Raw genomic sequence first — 18214 nt, forward strand, 5'->3', positions numbered from 1 at the left:
CTTTTAGTAAACTGACCAATTAAAATGTGTTAAAAAGTAAGGCCCAGATATGCATAAAAATAGTGTGCAATCCTGTACAAGTGTGTTTAAAATGAGCAGGGTTGAGATGCCCCCCTCCATTTGGGGTGGGGGGGGGGAAGAGGTGCACTTTTCAGTCCAAAATTCCCCAGCAATTTAGGGGGTCCCTCAGCCCCCTAAAGTGCAGCCTACCATTTTCAATGTTTTTCTTTGTTTACCAAACTTCCCTTGGCACAGATGGGCACATTGGTGTGCCAATCTGCCCCCATGGTGCCAAAACTTTACTGCCCCACCCACTGGGGGGCCTGTCTCACGTTTTATGGTGATCCTCTACCCGCACCCCAAATGGAGGGGGGGCACCTCATGCAGCCGTTCGTAGGAGCCCCACAGAGGCTTGCATAAGGTGCCCCACCCATCCATTTTGGGTAGGGGGAGGGCCACCACAAAATGTCAGACAGGCCCCCCCAATGGGTGGGCCAGGGACCCTGGGGGCAGAATGGCACACTATTGTGCCCATCTGCCCCAAGGGGAGTTGGGTAAACAAACAAAAAATTGAAAATGGTAGACCGCATTTTAGGGGGCGCTGTGGGACATGCCCCCCCCATATCTGCCCCCAGGGAGGGCTACATGAGATGCCCCCCTCCATTTGGGGTGGGGGGGAGGTGCACCCCGTTTACATTACAAAAATCCCTGGCGGTTTAGGGTGTCCCTCAGCACACCCTAAAGTGCAGCGTACCATTTTCATTTTCTTTCTTTGTTTACCAAACTTCCCTTGGCGTAGATGGGCACATTAGTGTGCCAATCTGCCCCCAGGGTGCCCAAACCCTACTGCCCCATCCATTGGGCGGCCTGTCCGATGTTTTGGGGTGGCCCTCTCCCTGACCCCAAATGGAGTGTGTGGGGGGGCACCTCATGCAGCCCTCTCTGGGGGCAGAAATCTGCCCCTATGAACTCCACGATGGTTGGAGGTGATGTCCCTGGCCTTGGACATCCGTTTACCATGTGGGTGTAAAATCCCCAAGCACAGCGGCAGCTCTAGGAAGCCCCGGCAGGGGCCACTTCTCTCCCCCCAAGGAAAATTCTGTATCGCAGCCCAGCCCACGCTCCACGATGGCCGGGGCTGATGTCCCTGGCCTTGGGCGGCTGTCTCCCATGTGGTTTCCCCAAGGCCAAAGCTCAGCAACGGTTTCAGGGAGCTCCGGAAGGGTCCCTGACCTTTCCCAGAGGGAGTGTCATGATGCCTACCCCCGGGCATCCGGCCAAGCCCATCAGCCCCGGGAGCAGGCATCCAGATATTTAATAAAACCCCAGCAGCCCCGGCTGGGCGCTGTCTGGGTTCAGTCCTGCCGCCAGGCTCATAATAGAAATCAGTCCTGGCGCCATAGGCGCCAGGCTCATAGACTTTACTCACCTCATGCAGACCATGCTGCAAATGAATGCAAGCCAACGTGAGGCCTGGATGGGACTATTTTACTTCAGTGACTATTTTTTACTCTGGTGTGGTTCTAGGGACTTCTTACCTGGAACTACTTTGGAATCTATTTAAACCACGCCCGAACAGCAGCACATGCTTGGCATTATTCTGCATCCAGCAGCGTGACGCTCACCGTGCCTGCAGTCAGCATCCAGTCTTCAGCCACGCCGTCTCGAATCCAGAGCTCCTAGCAATAGAAGAAAGAAGAAGGAAAGGTTAGAAAACAGATATTATTTCAATCCTTACCTGAATTCCGGATCATCACGCCTTCGAACTGAAAAAGATATTATTCTACACGCGTCGCATCGCCAGCTGCAGCGCCACGCCATACTCACCAGTCCTCACAGCATTTTTCGATCCGGCGCACCCTCCATCATTTTCTCCGCCGAATTCCACCATCTAGGGGACAAAAGAAACATAAGGTGAGCCGAGAGAGCCAACAAATACAACCTCTCCACCTAGAACTTACCTGATTAACAACTGGAGGCATTATTCTGTAACAAACCGCAACTTCTTACGCCACATCTGTAAGGAGAGAGAAACCAGCCATTTAAACACACGCATCTTTTGCCGGACAGTGTTGGGTAATACAGACTCTCACCTGAACACCATCTGCTGCCACAAGACAATCTTCCCTTGGACCCAGCTGCAACACAAGAAAGGAATGTACAAGAGTGAACATCGGACATATTGAACTCTTTGAACTTTATACTTACGGGTTCTCGCCTGGAACCTCAGAGTCAATATTCATCCGGAACTCTTCCAACGCCTTCAAACCAGTGAAGTAACTGGTATCTACGCGCCCCTGCATTTCACGCAGGATTGAGAGCTCATCATTTACACACATAAGGAGAATACTTCTACGGGTCAAGCAGACGGGATTAGGCGGTCCAGTCCAGTCTGTCATATCTGCACTATGCTTCACGTTGGAGGAGGTCGCAGCTGTCCGGGTCCGATCGACGCCCCTGTGGGAGCCAGGTGAGCGTAACAGGGAGAAGCTGCAACGCAGGCCAGCCATAGCTCCAGCAAAGTCGGCAGTAATATCCCTGGGCTTGGGCACCCTTTTCCCATGTGGGTCTTTGGCGGGGCTTGTGGGTAATAAATTCTGGGGAGATGTGCGCAAGTCAGACATCTTTGGATTTCCACGGGTGTCTTTTCAGAAATGCATGGGGTTCCCCGTTTTCCTTGGTGGCTTCGACACCCTAGGCCCAATTCTGTAGGTTGTCTCCCCACACCCGTTGGGTGTTACCAGTGGTTTAGCTTTTCCCCTTTGCGCCCAAGTAGCCGCACCCACACATGAGGTACAGTTTTCGTCGGGACACCTGTGGGAACGTGGGACAATAGGCCATGTGTTGTTGGCGGCGTGTTTCGGTGGGTGACCAGAGTGAAATGTGCGGAAATTGTGCCCCCCCCCAATTTGGACTTTGCCAGGGTTCTGGGTAATACATTCTGGGTTGATTTGCGCAAGTCAGACCTCTGTGGATTCCCACGGGTGTCCTCTTTTGGGAAATGCATGGGGTTCCCTTTTTTCCTTGCTGGCTTCGACATCCTAGGCCCCAATCTGTAGGTTGTCCACATGAACAAAATATGCTGTGCCAAAAGGCTTTGGGTTACCAGTGGGTTAGCCTTTTCACTTTGCGCCCAGGTAGGTAGGTCGGGGGTTCTGGGTAATAAATTCTGGGCCGATTTGCGCAAGTCACACCTCTGTGGATTTCCACGGGTGTCCTCTTTTCGGAAATGCATGGGGTTCCCCGTTTTCCTTGGTGGCCGGTTACCCTAGGCTCAAATCTGTAGGGTGCACGCATGAGCAGAATTTGTGAAATGATGGTGTGCCAAAAGACTTTGGGTTAGCCGTGTTTTAGGCTTTCCCCTTTTGCCCAGGTAGTTGCACCCAAAAATGTGAGGCACTGTTTTCGTCGGCAGGCCATGTGTTGTTGGCGGCGTGTTTCGGTGGGTGAGCCGAGTGAAATGTGCGGGAATTGTGTTTTTTTTGTCACATTTTGGAATTTGCCAGGGGTTTTGGGTAATAAATTCTAGGCCGATTTGCGCAAGTCAGACCTTTGCGGATTCCCACGGGTGTCCTCTTTTTAGAAATGCATGGTGTTCCCTGTTTTCCTTGCTGAATTGGACACCCTAGGCACAAATCTGTAGGGTGTGCACATGGGCAGAATTCCTGAAATTATGCTGTGCCGAAAGACTTTGGGTTACCCATGTTTTCGACTTTCCCCTTTGTGCCCAGGTAGGTGCACCCACACATGAGGTACTGTTTTTGTCGGGACACCTGTGGGAACGTATGACATTTGTTGCATTTGCGTGGTTTTCATAACGTTTTGACCCATTTGCTGCTGCCCTTTGTCACACAACCCTTTAATTTCCCAAACATGCCCTACATTTAGTCGCTGTGTTAGGCCCTATACACTTTTGTAACCTGCACAATTGACCTACCCTTCAAAAGGTCTGCATGTGCTCTTTCAAAAAACATATGCTTGCCCTTCCTCACTGCATTTGTTTTCCTTATTTACACATGCTAAATACGTCTGTTCAGGCCGTAAGCATAAAACTCCTGTGTACCATGGCTCCGTTTTTGGCTTCTGGTATTGCTTGTTTTGTGAAACATCACTATAAATTTATGATTTCCTAACTGCAAGAGTCGGGGGAACGAAGCGGAGCATCGTTTTTCTCAAAATTCATACAAGCCATTGCTGTACCAGGCCAACCATGTCCACCACATATCTTTTTTTCTGTAATGTTCCTGCTTTTTCCCCCAAACTATAGAATTTTTCCCCACATAGTTGTTGCCTGACCTGCACAAATCACCCCTGCCTATACTTTGAATTTTGTCTACTTTTCAGAAATGTATGCCTTTCTGCTCTTCCATTCTGTCCACCCACGTCCTATTGTAAAAAAAGGCCAAAATCACCTACCTCTCACAAAACGGTTGGTAACCACATCAAAATAAGTTTTTTACGTTTCCACTCAACCTGTTCTTGAAACCAGGAAATTGGGGAATTCAGCACAGCAAACCATTTGTTCCTAGCTCTTACAAGGAAAAAAATCACAGACTTGTACATCATTTTATTGGATTTTTTTTTTTTTTTTAGAAACAACCCAAAAAGGTTCCCACTTTTTGGTTATTTTCTCTCACCACCTACATGTGGGGAAAAAAGGGGCCAACTTTGGCCGAGATCTCTCATGTAACAAAAAAGTTAGAAGCCATTGAATGGCGACATACCGAAATCACCAAAAAAGGCCTTGGCACGGGGGACCGGGGGGAGAAACCCATAGCAGTTAAGGGGTTAAAGGTGATGTGTGCAATTTTAACGATACAAACATTCAAAGAGATGCATAGTCTCTCAGCACTGACAGTCTTTGGGACTAATCAGTTTCCACACAGGAATAATAAAAACAGCCAATGTAAGCAGAAGGCTTTACTAACCTCCAAAAAAGTAAGAACGGGTTTCAAAACAAAGCAAAAAGAAAGTGTCTCCTATAGAAATATATGGGGGTGGGGGGAACGCAGCAAAAATAAAATCTTTCCCAACACAGAGTCCCCCCTACATTAGATGTCATAGGAATCAGAAGTGGTCCATGAAAAATAACCTATAGGACAAAAGCCATAAGGACAAGATTGTTGCCCAAAAAATGAGTGGCACTCGCAAGCGAAGTGAAAAAACTCTTCACTTTTCAGAAAGTATTAAAAAAGGAAAAACTAAATCAGTAAATATGCAGGTGGTCTCAAAGCACAGGAGTGTAAAAGAGGCAAAAAGGAAAAACACGCAGCAAGTGTTCTGAATTGCTACAGAGAAACTGACCAAATATGGCCACAAACGTCCTTCGAAATAGGGACCATTATTCCGATTTTTTTTAAAGCAGTCTTCCAAAAGCTGCATTGGAAGCAAACGATTTTCTATCGTAGCCACAGAACTCTGGAACAGCCTCCCTCCTCACATCGGTCCACCACCCACTCACAAAAGAGGCCTACTAGCAGCAGAGAGCCCTCCAGCGACAATGGGCAGGTGATCTTTCAGCCCACTCACTCAGGGATCAAAACCCTTGGTCTCCCCTTTTCAAGAAATCTGCAATACAATATTACCCCCCCCCCCCCTGGAAATGCACGATGGCAGTGAGCCTCTGCCTCCACATACAAGACAGCAGTGCGCTATGGTAGACCGCATAATTCTGGAAAGAAGCTACGAATACAATGCTAATGTGGCTGGAACAGCAAAGGCCCCAACTAAGCCACATGTTAAGAGCAGGAAATAAACTAGATTTCAAGGGAAATAGACTGCTTTTGAGTGCATGGATATCTCAAGGTTTCCATTGCTACCCCCGTATGATCCTTCCCCAACCCCTGCCGCCGCCCAAACCATCTTTTATGATCGGTCAAAACTGCTCTTATAAAATAATAAAAGTCAGTGTGGAAAATCTGACACCCAAATCCGAGTAACCATGTGCAAATGTGTCCGTTTGTGACAGCTGGTGGTGTGCTTCCTAGCCTACACATGCCGACGCCATCAAATGAACAATTATGTAACCATGGAATTATTGTTTGAACAGTACGTTAAGATAGGGCAAGAGTTTCTTGCTATGCCTGTGCTCCTAACTGACAGGGACGCCTAACTGTCCTGAATCTGCCAGTGTATTAAATGGAATGACTCCACTGGATAGCCTGAGGTGTTCTGCCTCATCACTCTAGTTTGTTAATGAGTGATGAAGAGTGGTGGCTGGGATAGACCACGTTTGCACATGGGCACTTTCCTAACGTCATCTGGTGGCAGCTCCACCTGCGGCTCATTTGGATGTGACATCATGGTGGAGCTGAAGCCGCAGCCCTTGGCAAATCAGGGCATATGTTTTCCAATGTCAAACACTTGCAAGGATGAATCATCATATCCCCCTTTAGAGGCCTGGTCCAGGGTTAATTCCTCTTACTAGAGAAAGCTGAACAGTCCGTAACGTCCCCATGGCTTGCAATTCCTAAGGAAATCACAGTAAAGAACCCGCCAGTATCTGGGGCATGCAAAGACAAACGATCAGACGGCAACCTGCAGCCATTGTGGACTAAGGAATGTCTTGCCAACACATTATATCTCCAAACTTTGCAGATGCTGGCCAACAAGCAGAAAGTCACATCTAGTTCACGCACTTTCTGCTCGAGAGGGCGTGCACATAACACGCTTCTGCGCTCTTGCTTGGGGTGCTCCTGTGTGTGCTAGGTGGAGGCAATGTACCACCCAATAGCCTTCATGCCGGGGCTTGGCCATGCATTCCACTCCATGCCCGGGGGCCCCTGCAGGGGGATTCTTTTCAAACCAAGCAAATCACCAGACGTTATGTGCAATTTGTTAGCCACATTTTACGTTTTTTTTCGTTCTCCCATTTAATGTGTCCTTTAATCATGTTTGAGATTTCTGCCGTTGCACTTCTTTATGGGTTCACATTACACGTCACTATTAAAAATAGATTTATTTTCTAAAATGCACGATTGTATTCCTTTGCATTTCATTCAATTTGCTTAGTTTTGTGCTAAACATTATTGCATCACCCTTGCAATGAAGGGACACGCTTGTCACATTTCACACCAGCAAAACGGGCAAATCATGTAGGTTACTTAGGTTACTGTAAGGTATGGCTCTCCAACCGGCATCTCTCCAGATGTTTGGGACTACGATTCCCATGATCCCCTACCATTGTCTATGCTGGCTAAGAAGGGAGGTATTTGTAGTCCATGACATCTGGAGAGACGAAGGTTGCAGACCCCCGATTTAGAGTGTGCTGTAAAACCAATCCCGGTGGACAATACTGATCTCGGAACCTACTGCATACTGCACCAGCTCTCAGTGGCCACCATATAACACCTCACCAAGAAACATCAACGAAGCAACAAACCCACTTTCTAATACAAAATATTTGCAATGCCTGGCACGGAGTCAGCTGAGGTCTACAGGGCCATTGTTGTCTTCTCATAGAATGCTCTCATGCTCATCACTTGGCACACTGGAATGTAACGGCTAGGAAAAGGACTCACTATTTCACATTCCCGCCGGGTGACGTTGACCTGCGTCAATATATTCAGCACCGCCTTTTCATCTACAGGGTAATCCTTCAATTTGATATCTGCATGGAAACAAGGAAGCACAGGATTAGAAAGACTGACGGATGTAAAAAAGCTTACATGAAAAAGAAATGGACAAAGTTTCAGAGCTCTTTCCATAAAGAGGAGCTTATGTATTTTGAACAGTGCAGGCCAGAGGGGCGCCGATTGCAATGCATGCATCATAACTATACTGCTATGCCAGAGCATATTCAGATTACAGATCAATGGACCTTAAGTGGATCAGATAAAACGGCTCTATTTTGAGTTGTGTACTGTGCACTGTATGCGCAGTGCATGGGTCCTCTATAGGTGTAAGGACTCGAAGATTGCGCATCAGTCTGGGATGCCCCTTATGGATAAAAGGTTAAAAGTGGGAGCGACACTGGGCAAAATTAATGAACGCATAGAATCAAAAATACACACAATAATAGGTACCCGGCTATAGTAAGTCCTGTACTCTTATCCCATCAGCCCTTTGGAAACATGCATGGGGTGTTCTGCCATTGGCTAATAATGGGGCAAGTGCCTTAGAACGTAACAAATAAGCCGGAGAATGGGTGCCTTCCCAAATCCTAGGCTCCGCGCTCTTAATTGTTTGACCCACATCCCTGTACTTCAATGCACATTTTCTTCACCTGCGAGTAGCCGTTTATTATGGCCAGGATAGTGTCACGGGCATGAAGGATGGGTCTTATGACTAAAGAGAGCAGGGGACTAAAAATCCATTACGCAACTGCAGTGGGGATGGTGGAAATGTGATGTCTTGTATACAATCTAGCCAAAAAGGTTCAGCATGACCTTACCGACCTGGCTATCAGCCTGGAACGTATGTCCAAAACACATGCGAGCAGCTTGGATTGCAACACCATTGATGCATGGATATCAGAAAAAGTAAAAACTCTTTAAGTATTATATACACTCGGTGGCTTTGCGAGGAAATCTGCAGGCTCCTTGCCTGTAATAGAGTCCACCCCATAGGTAACAAGAACATTTTTTGGACAGACATCTTTCAAATCGGCCTGGTTGAAAAGGGAGGGCCCATCATACATTCACAAATAACATTTAGCAAAAGTGGAGGGCGAGTTCTAAGAACTGACTTACTTTCATAATGATCACTATACGATCCCACAACCAGTAGTTCGCTCATTTTTCAGGTCAGTGTGGCTGCCACTGCGCAAAAACAGCAATTCTCCATTCACATGTTCAATGTTGCAGAAACCATGAGTTGAAAATGCTCATAAACCACTATATTTAAACTAGCATTTAGTACTAGATTCGAGAGCATTTCTGTTGCGGGGGTATTGATGAGCGGGGGAGACAAGTGAATAAGGCCGACTCCCATTCAAGTTTGATTATCTAATTCTTTTCAATAATCAAAACGCTCTCTGATGGGCCTCACACAATGCGACCAGAATCCCCACGCAGACTAAACCACAAAGGATTCTGGCGAAATAAGACAAGACTGTGGCGATTCTCAAATTCTCGGGGTCGGGGCACTCGGGAGAAGGGATTGTGGGGAGGGGGGGGTGGGGGATGTGGAGTCGCAGGGTGAGGGTAGCATCTAGAGCTCACACTCACTTATTAAGCAGCAAGTCATCCTGGAGTGGTAGAAGGCAATCTAACACATTCACAAAATGACAACTAACTGTGCGTTCACCAATAGAGCTAAGCAGGTATATATGCATTAGCAAAAAAGGTGAGAACCCCTTCACTGCGAACAAACAGGAGCAAATGGCCTGTGTTCTGGGACGGTGCCCACTCAGGGGTTTCTAGAATGATGTCTTCTCTTACTATGCCTTCCCAGAGATTTATTTTATTTATTTGAATTTTTGGATACCGTGCCACAGGCCGCAGGCCTCAGGCCGCACACAAGGATAGAAGGCAGGATGGACTCAGATAAGTAACACAAAAGTTAAGGTCAGGTTGGTCATCAACCCTTTTTTTTAAATCAATGGACGTATTAGTGGCTCTAAGGGTCATCAGGAGTAAATTGCACACAGTAAGGCTGAGTACATAAATGCTACGGCTACCTGCTTTTACCAGTCTGAACCAGGGCTGTACGACTCTCAGTTGGTTCTTGGATCTGAGGGTACATGGAGTATAGTGTTGAGGCAAACAGATAGATATTTGGGAGCCGTGTTAAGGATACATTTATGAGTCAATGAGGAGTTTATGAGTCACTCTATGCTTAACAGGAAGCCAATGTAGGTCTTGTCTTGTGGCTGTAACATGAGCATGTTTAGAGAGGCGAGTAATAGCACAAACTGTGCCATTCTGAGTAACCTGGAGAGAGGATAGGATGGACTGAGAACAACCACTCAGGAGACGATTACAATAATCCAGGTCAGAGTTTACGAGACCGTAACGAGGACTATGGCATTCTCGTGTGTCACAAAAGGCCGGATATTACAGAGCAATTTAATAAGAAGGCCACAGGAGCTCAGAATCTGTGCAACATGTTGCTTCATTGTTCGCTCGGAATCAAGAATGACGCCGAGAGTTTTCACCTTTTTTGCCACAGGCATGACAGCATTGAGAATGGTGAAGCAGTCATACTCCCGGGGTAGAGGTTTGAGCTTGGGGGCAGTGGTAACATTGAGAAGTTCAGTCTTCTTTGTGTTTAGCGCTAGAGTGTTAGTGGCCATCCACTCATGGATAGCGCTGTAGATTTGATTGAGATCTGCTTGTTCCACAGCATACTTTCCAGTGAGTTTCATAACAACCTGGGTGTTGTCAGCGTAGTTGGTGTACTGGACACGCAGGTCGTCCAACAATCTCAGAAAGGCAATAATGTAAACATTAAAAAGTGAGGGTGAAATACACGATTCCTGAGGAACGCCACATGATATAAGAGCGGACCAAGACTGGGCTTCCCCACTAAAATCTATAGCCGATCGTGGACCAAGAAAAGAATAAATCCATGGTGAGACCAAACTGGAGCAGCCCACTAGGGAATGTAATCATTCCACCAGAATGCCATGATCCACAAGATCGAAGGCAGAAGAGAGGTCCAAGAGCATCAGAATTGCAGGTTGGCCCTAGTCCATGATGTTATGTAAATTAGCCTTGGGATCAAGCATGGCCGTCTCCGTGCCATGACGGGCTCTGAAGCCAGATTGGTGTGTCCTCAGGATGTCATTCTGTTAGAAGAAACACTGGAATTGTGAGTAAGCTACTTTATCGAGAATCTTAAGAAGAAACAAGATATTGGTAATGGGGCAGTCATTTTTTGTCACTAGGGGGTCAAGAAAATCCTTCTTCAAGAGAGGGGTGATCCAAGCTTCTTTGAGAAGAAGGGGGGACAGATCCCTCTGCAAATGAAAGATTGACACATTTGGTGCCCCAGGGACAGAGAACGTCAATACATCTGATAAAAAGGTTGGAAGGGCAGACACTGCCCTGACAGGAGGTAGGTTTAATATGCGAAACAGTCTGTGAAATAAAAGTCTCAGTACAAGGAGAAAAGGCAAAAATAGGAGACTCGGAAACTATAGAAGAAGCTAATTCAGAACAGACCAATGAGGGATACTTAACGTAGTTAAGAGCTCTTGGAGGACTGAATGGCATTCTGATGAGATGTAACCTTACTAGTAAAGGCACTGTGAATGGTTTGACACCAACCATCATTCTTTACTGGACCAGGGGCTGTACAAGGCGTACTCTAAAATTCATTAAGGAAGGCGAATAATTCTTTAGAGCTGGACTTAGCTTGGAGAATCCTATCATTGTATACAGCAGATTTAGCCTCTACGATAGCTACTTTGTATTGCTTATATGTCGATTTGTATAACTTTATAAGTAGCAGTATATGAAGAGGGGTTATTGTGCCAGCAGTGTTCAGCAGACCATTTCTTTTGTCTAAGAAGGAGGATACTGTAGTTGAACCAACTTTTATTTAAGGTTTCACTCTTCACTTGTCAGGTTCTACTGGGGGTCAGGAAATGAATGGCGTTTTCCAGTGTGGTAGTGAGGTGACTGGATAGTACATCTTTCCTCTCAAAATTATCTAGTGAGCCCAGTTGAGCCGTAAACAAAGAGGATAATTTTTCCGGAGAGACTTTTTTCCAGTTCTTGGTAAGAATAACTGGTCTAAGATTAGTATTGAGCCTGGCAGGAGGCCCAGGGATGTTGACGTGAAAGGAGATCAGATGGTGATCGGACCAAAAACAGGGGGAGACAATGAGATTGGCAACAGTAAGGAAATGAGAGAGATCCCATTCAAGGGTATGCCCAGCAGAGTGTGCGGGGTCCAAGATCCATTACATAAAGCCAATACCACCAAGAGAGGCGGTAAGGGTATCTATCAGAAGAGTCCTCGGCCCAACTATTAAAATCACCTAACACAAGGACCAGGGTGTTGGTCCTAGTGATCTTATTTAGAATGCATATAAGCTGTTCTTCAAAAAGGGGAAGAACCTTAAGGGGGGTGGGTTGATAGACAACAATAGCGATTGAGGTATTAACAGATATTTTTTCTTTTATTATCAAACTTTCACAGTCATCGGGTGTCTAATGGGGAACCAGATGAAATTGTAGAGGTTTTTTTTTTACAAAAAGGAGCGCCCCGGCCGTCTTTACTGTCCGCCCAAAGAATGTGGTAATTAGGAATGGCAAGAAACACTTCGGAAGAGATGTCTTCATTTAGCCAAGAGTCAGTAATAGCCCAAAATCTGGCCAGGACATTATAAGGAGATCCCCAACCTCCACTGCATGTGCTCTAGGGGAGCGAGTATTGAGGAGAGAAAATTGGTGCCAGGAACCAGAAATCGGGGGCGGCATGTACGGGTCCCCTGTAAGAGCAGCGTGTGCCGAGTGGGACAAATCGTTCGTTGTGTGAGCTGCGACGCAGGCAGAGTCAAGGAAATCAACCATGTTTGTGTGATTGCACCCAGAGAAGTGGAAAGGGCATGTCGGAGTCGTAGTAGAATTGTGCAAAAGTGTAGCTCTATGATTACTCTGGATGCGCGCAATCAAATCTGTGAGTGAGATAATGTTAACACAGAGAAATAAGTATCAGGAAACTTAGAAAATAAAGGAACAGAGGCAGTCTGGAGTGGCCGCCCAATTGCGCACCGAAGACAAACCAGCAAGTCGCGCCAGGTGCAGTCGTGTCTGCAAACCAAAAATAACGAGCTGTGAACTACAACAATGCTGGGAAGCGAAGTCTCAGCTCAGAGCGTGCAGCGTGAGTCGGAGACCACGCTGATTCAAATCGCTCTGTTCATACAAGTACAAGCACACACAGCGAAGACACAAGTACTCTTAATATAAGGTAAAAGCAGAATGGAAGCAATTTACGGGATGTAATTTAAAATAAAACGATTTGATATTCACAGGAAAAGCAGCAAATCAGGAGTAATGAAGCTAAGAGCTAAAATGAGCTACAATAATGCAAGTAAAGGCACACAGCAGACAAGTAAAAACAATTGGGAATCCATTTGCATTCTCAGTAGAGAGGCTCTCCTCTTTTTGGTAAATTGTGAACTGATCGTGGTTTCACCTTAGTTTACTAAGGGGAATCCAGATGTTGAACCCTTTATCTCTGCTTAGGGAAATGGAGCACCCCAGTCACATCTCACTGACTATGCCCAACACGTGAGAAACAGGTTTCTGGGTTTACTGTTTGTACTCTTGTTCAGAGGACAATAGCCTAGCATGTGGATGCCGGACCATCCTTGAGGGTGGTAGCAACTAAAGAATTTTCTTTTTTTGTTTGTTTGTAGCTATCCTTCCATTGACATCAATGGAACCCCCATCAATTAGCTATGGCTTAACCGCTGTACTATGTTTTGAAGGGAAGTAAAGTATTTTTGCATTACTCAATTATTTTGGGGGCACTGGTCAGCCCATAAGGTTACCAGTGAAGAGGGACTTTGTCCACTGCTCCGAGATTCCTGTATTCTTTCAAAAGTGCACACATCTTACAGTGATATGCTGCAGGGATACTTAATATCCCCTTTCTTTTCCCTCCTGTAACATTTTTGTTACCTTTTTGGCTGGTGGCAGCGGACTAGTTGGTAGTTTTTTCGGTGAGCTTGTGTGCACATTTGGTATTTACCACATAATGCCACTGCAAGTACCATATACTCAAAATGGATGTGCAAAGTGATTTTCACACTGTCATTTGGCCATCTTGTTCTTTGGCAGGAAATGACATACAAGGCATTCATTTTCACGGGATCCAGCATGGATTCCCAGACAAAGTGAGTGTGTGGGACCAGGCCAGATACGAGGGTTGGGAATGTCTATGAGAATCTGCATTCCAGCCACGGGGTGCCTGTTGCTACGCAGATGTGGGGCTTGAGGCCATCCCTGATTGGACAGCCCATAACTTTTTGAATGGAGCAGTCCTTACCATTGGTGGGCAGTGGTAGCCATAAACCAGACCTTGGGATACAAAGAGAAGTCCTGCAGCTGTTTCACAGATCGACCACTGCAGCCAAGACTACGAAGGAGAGGCACGCACAAAGTTATCTGCTGCTGAAGACGACCAGCATTGCCAAAGGCAAGTCCCGGTAAAGCACTGCCTCGCTTGCTGCAATCCTTAAAGGCATACTCTAGTAAAAAATGTTGTTGTCCCTATGGGTCGGCCATGTTTTTTTAAGGCTAAGTGGCTCGATTTTAGAAAACTTTCCTATGGACCTTACCCGAGTTTTCGTCCATTAAACGCACGCGAAAACAAGCACCTGGGAGCCGCCATTTTCTGAAAATCCTATCTTTTCCCCGATCGCCCTGGCTCACCTGCTTTTGCGGCACTAAATCAATTCCCCCGCCCCTGAGCCTGTCATCAGCAGACTCGTACCGCCCATTTCCCAACGCCAAAGCACGTCTCGTGTCAACATTCGCTTCGCTTCAGCTAATGACGTGTCGCCATGGAAATGGCAGGACGCCTCTTTCCTCAATAAGTATAAACAGACCGTTTCACAACACACAGCAGCAGGTTTTCGATTCCATTCCTCTCTCTGTGTTACTTTGAGTATTCTGTGACTCGTTTCAGTGCTCTGGTCAGCTACCTTCGCCGCTTGTAGCCCGTGTGAACACCTGTACCATCTCGGTAAATTATTTTACTCTGTTTACCACACAATGGCTACAATAATGCCCTACATGTACGAGCCTGAGTATACCGAGGAGGAACTACTGGAAAGGGAAGCACGTGAAAACGATGGGGATTCGGACGGCAGTTGGGAGGACGATTCAACAGATGAAGAGCCTGGGCCTAGTCGCATGGACGGCGTCTCCACCTGGTGCACATGCAATCGGTGCGAGCTAATGCCAACCGAGGACGAGAACTGCTGCTGCCGAGAAAACTCGGGATGCCTGGCCTACATTTCGGAAGGCGAGCCACGACCGCAATGCATCACCGAGCTGCCAGACTTCAGGGCAGCCTGCCTCACACGGGCCGTGTTGAGAATCTTGATGGTGCTTATGCACGAACTTCGTATACTCTGCTCGTCATGCCACTCCTATTTCATGTTCTTCTACTATATCCAAAATTACATCTACATATCATTGTAACGCATGTAAGGCGTTGAATAGTGTGCATTGTCTAGATAGCATTTGTCCGTATAAAATGCCATTAGTTACAAGAATTGTCATTGACAACAAACGTTTATTAAACTTATCTGGGTCATTTAAAAACAGTTTGTTTCATTCCTTTTCACAGGTGGTACAGGCTGGTGGCCTATCGTTCCTATACATGGTGGCTTCACGGGAGGCTTGGACACCGCGTTCGAAGAGTGATACTCGCCTGTGCCGTTCGTGCCATTAGAGAAACGTTCCCGAGTGACAGCGGTCAGTACAGGGGATTTTCTCTCGCTGTGCTGCAACCTGACCTGTATAATCTTTAAAGTATTGTATTTTTGTGTCATGAAAATAAAATACAAAATAAAACACCACATTTATTTTAACAACGTTTGTCTCGATTTTTTAAATGAATCACATATATCTATACTATCAATCACCATTGGATTATACAGACCTTCAGGTCTTGGGCCACTATAATACACTGGTTGAAGTGTGGGTCTGTGCTCACAAGAATCTGCGGTATGTGGCATTTGTTATTGATAAGCAACGATATACTATCATTCATATAAAGGCGATATACTGTAAATTGATATAAAGGCGGTTCGCGCCGGTGGATGCTCGCTGGCATGGGGGGGGGGCTGTCCGGGGCGCGTAAGGCCAAGGTGCCAAACAACATGTACACTTCAAAAGGTGTCCCACGCCAAGGGGCCATCGGTCACATGGCCTCCCCAGACCCCGTGTCTCCAGCCAGGCCTCCCCTTGAAGCAGGCCGCCCCCCTGCAATCCACATAAGTGTGTCTTCATTCAGCAGTCTTCCTGTGCCTTATCTGCACGCCCCAGGCCCATCCATCCCACCCCCCTGTATCAAAGGCGGTTCGCGCTGGTGGATGCTCGCTGGCATGGGGGGGGCTGTCCGGGGCGCGAAAGGCCAAGGTGCCAAACAACATGTTCACTTCAAAAGGTGTCCCACGCCAAGGGGCCATCGGTCACATGGCCTCCCCAGACCCCGTGTCTCCAGCCAGGCCTCCCCTTGAAGCAGGACGCCCCCCTGCAATCCACATAAGTGTGTCTCCATTCAGCAGTCTTCCTGTACCTTATCTGCACGCCCCAGGCCCATCCATCCCACACCCCTGTATCAAAGGCGGTTCGCGCTGGTGGATGCTCGCTGGCATGGGGGGGGGGCTGTCCGGGGCGCGAAAGGCCAAGGTGCCAAACAACATGTTCACTTCAAAAGGTGTCCCACGCCAAGGGGCCATCGGTCACATGGCCTCCCCAGACCCCGTGTCTCCAGCCAGGCCTCCCCTTGAAGCAGGCCGCCCCCCTAAGACCACGACATACATACGTCATTCATTCACAAACACACCCCTGTTCCAAATACTTTATAAACCACTTGATATGTCTCATGAGAACATCTTTGTGCTTTGCAAGTCAACTCCTGAACGTGTTACCTGGCAACCACCGAGATCTACGCTAATCTGGTCGTCGTCGTGCTATCCGTGAACTTCTGTGACCGCTTAGAGCAAACCCATCAGTGTGCTACCTGTGGCCACCCACCTATTCTCCTGCAACATACTGCTCTGCTTGCTGAATCCGACTGTTTGTTGGTCAAGGTAAGGCCATGTATCCTAGTCATATTTCGCAGATTTTTAAATTTCTATCTATTTGCGAGTAGAGTACACAATAGTGCTATGTTCATTGGTCTCATTGCTATTGACTAGAGTTTCCATTGCTATGCTATCAATAGATCTATTTATTTTCATCTGTGTCTATTGTCATCGAATTGCATCCTTCGGGGATCCAGTCTATGATGTAAGCATGTTTCCTTCTCGTGCAATACAGAACATCCAAGGGATGAGTCACATGTTCAGATTTTAGTCACATCATTTATACATTTCTGCAATTTATGCAAATACGAAGCTGCACATAATGAACTGGTACAGTTCCTGCGACCAAAACAAACCTTGCATTGATCATTGTATGATTCATTTACTTTTGTATCAAATCTTTATTCTTGAAGATGGTATAATAATGTCGATATTTACTTTCCAGATTTATCAACAATGCCTGCCTGTTCGATTAGCGGTTGCCCTTCGAAGACCCATGCGAAATCTGAAGGAACTACAATGCATGTATTCCCGAAAACTGTCGATCGAATAAGAGAATGGGTCAGACATTGCGGATATCCACTGGATGAGCTGGAAAGTAGAGTCCAACAAGTCTTAGAGGACAAGAGGGGCGATCGATACCGCATCTGCAGCCGGCACTTTTCCTTGGACATGTACACAACTTCTTGGGTAACAAAGAAGAATAAACGGCGAACTACACGGAAATTGCTCGAAAACGCTATTCCCACTCTATTCGTCCACATTCCGCCACCGGTGAGTCAAGTGTCCGGATTTAGCTTTCGGCCTTGCAGTAGTGTGTAGCCGAATGGATTAATTGATATTGTAAGTGTTCTATCCCTTGTAATAATTTCGATATTGATATGAGTGTATAGTTTTTTGAATAATGACATTTATCAATATATTATTTTTCGATTTCATAACCCACAAACGCAATGTATATATATATGGGGACAGGGAACTGTGCTGTATTGAGCATTTTTCAAGTATTCTGTCGGCTTACATGGCTATTTTCAATATTGGCATTTCATTATCAATCATTAATTGACCTTTACAACTTCTTGACTATCCCTTGAATCTGAAGCAAGAACATTCTACATCCTTGACGTGGTCGCAGTTATCAACCACTTCTAGCGCGTATCAGGTAATCTTATTAGGCTAATCCGCTACATACTTGTTTTATGCATGTCAAGTAATAGTTTTATTCTATCGTGTAATTATTTTACTGAATGTTTGGTTAGTGCTTTCCAATTGATATACACCTTAGTTATCGTCCACTGGTGTTTGTTTTCAGTTATAATTAGTGTTAACCATACTAATGCAAGTACTGTCTTTCAGGGAGATGCTGAAGCGTCCGCCACATCTACAACATTTCTAGATGTTTTTCAACATCAGGAGGTATGGATACTGACAGCTCCATCGAGCATCATCATCAGAGCTGGAATTCTCGTCGTTTGACTGTTCTACACAATGTTTCAT

General features: G+C 46.4%; 1 protein-coding gene across 1 annotated transcript in view; it reads right to left on the bottom strand.

The window, feature by feature from the left end:
* DDX49 (DEAD-box helicase 49) overlaps positions 1-18214 on the bottom strand; it is a 561187-nt gene that overhangs the window by 77606 nt on the left and 465367 nt on the right. The window contains exon 11 of the mRNA XM_069649167.1: positions 7521-7609. Within this exon, the coding sequence (XP_069505268.1) occupies positions 7521-7609 (89 nt within the window). The remainder of the gene's footprint in view (positions 1-7520; positions 7610-18214) is intronic.

Source organism: Ambystoma mexicanum, chromosome 1p (assembly GCF_040938575.1).
Source record: "Ambystoma mexicanum isolate Mex_15411 chromosome 1p, UKY_AmexF1_1, whole genome shotgun sequence".
NCBI lineage: Eukaryota > Metazoa > Chordata > Amphibia > Caudata > Ambystomatidae > Ambystoma > Ambystoma mexicanum.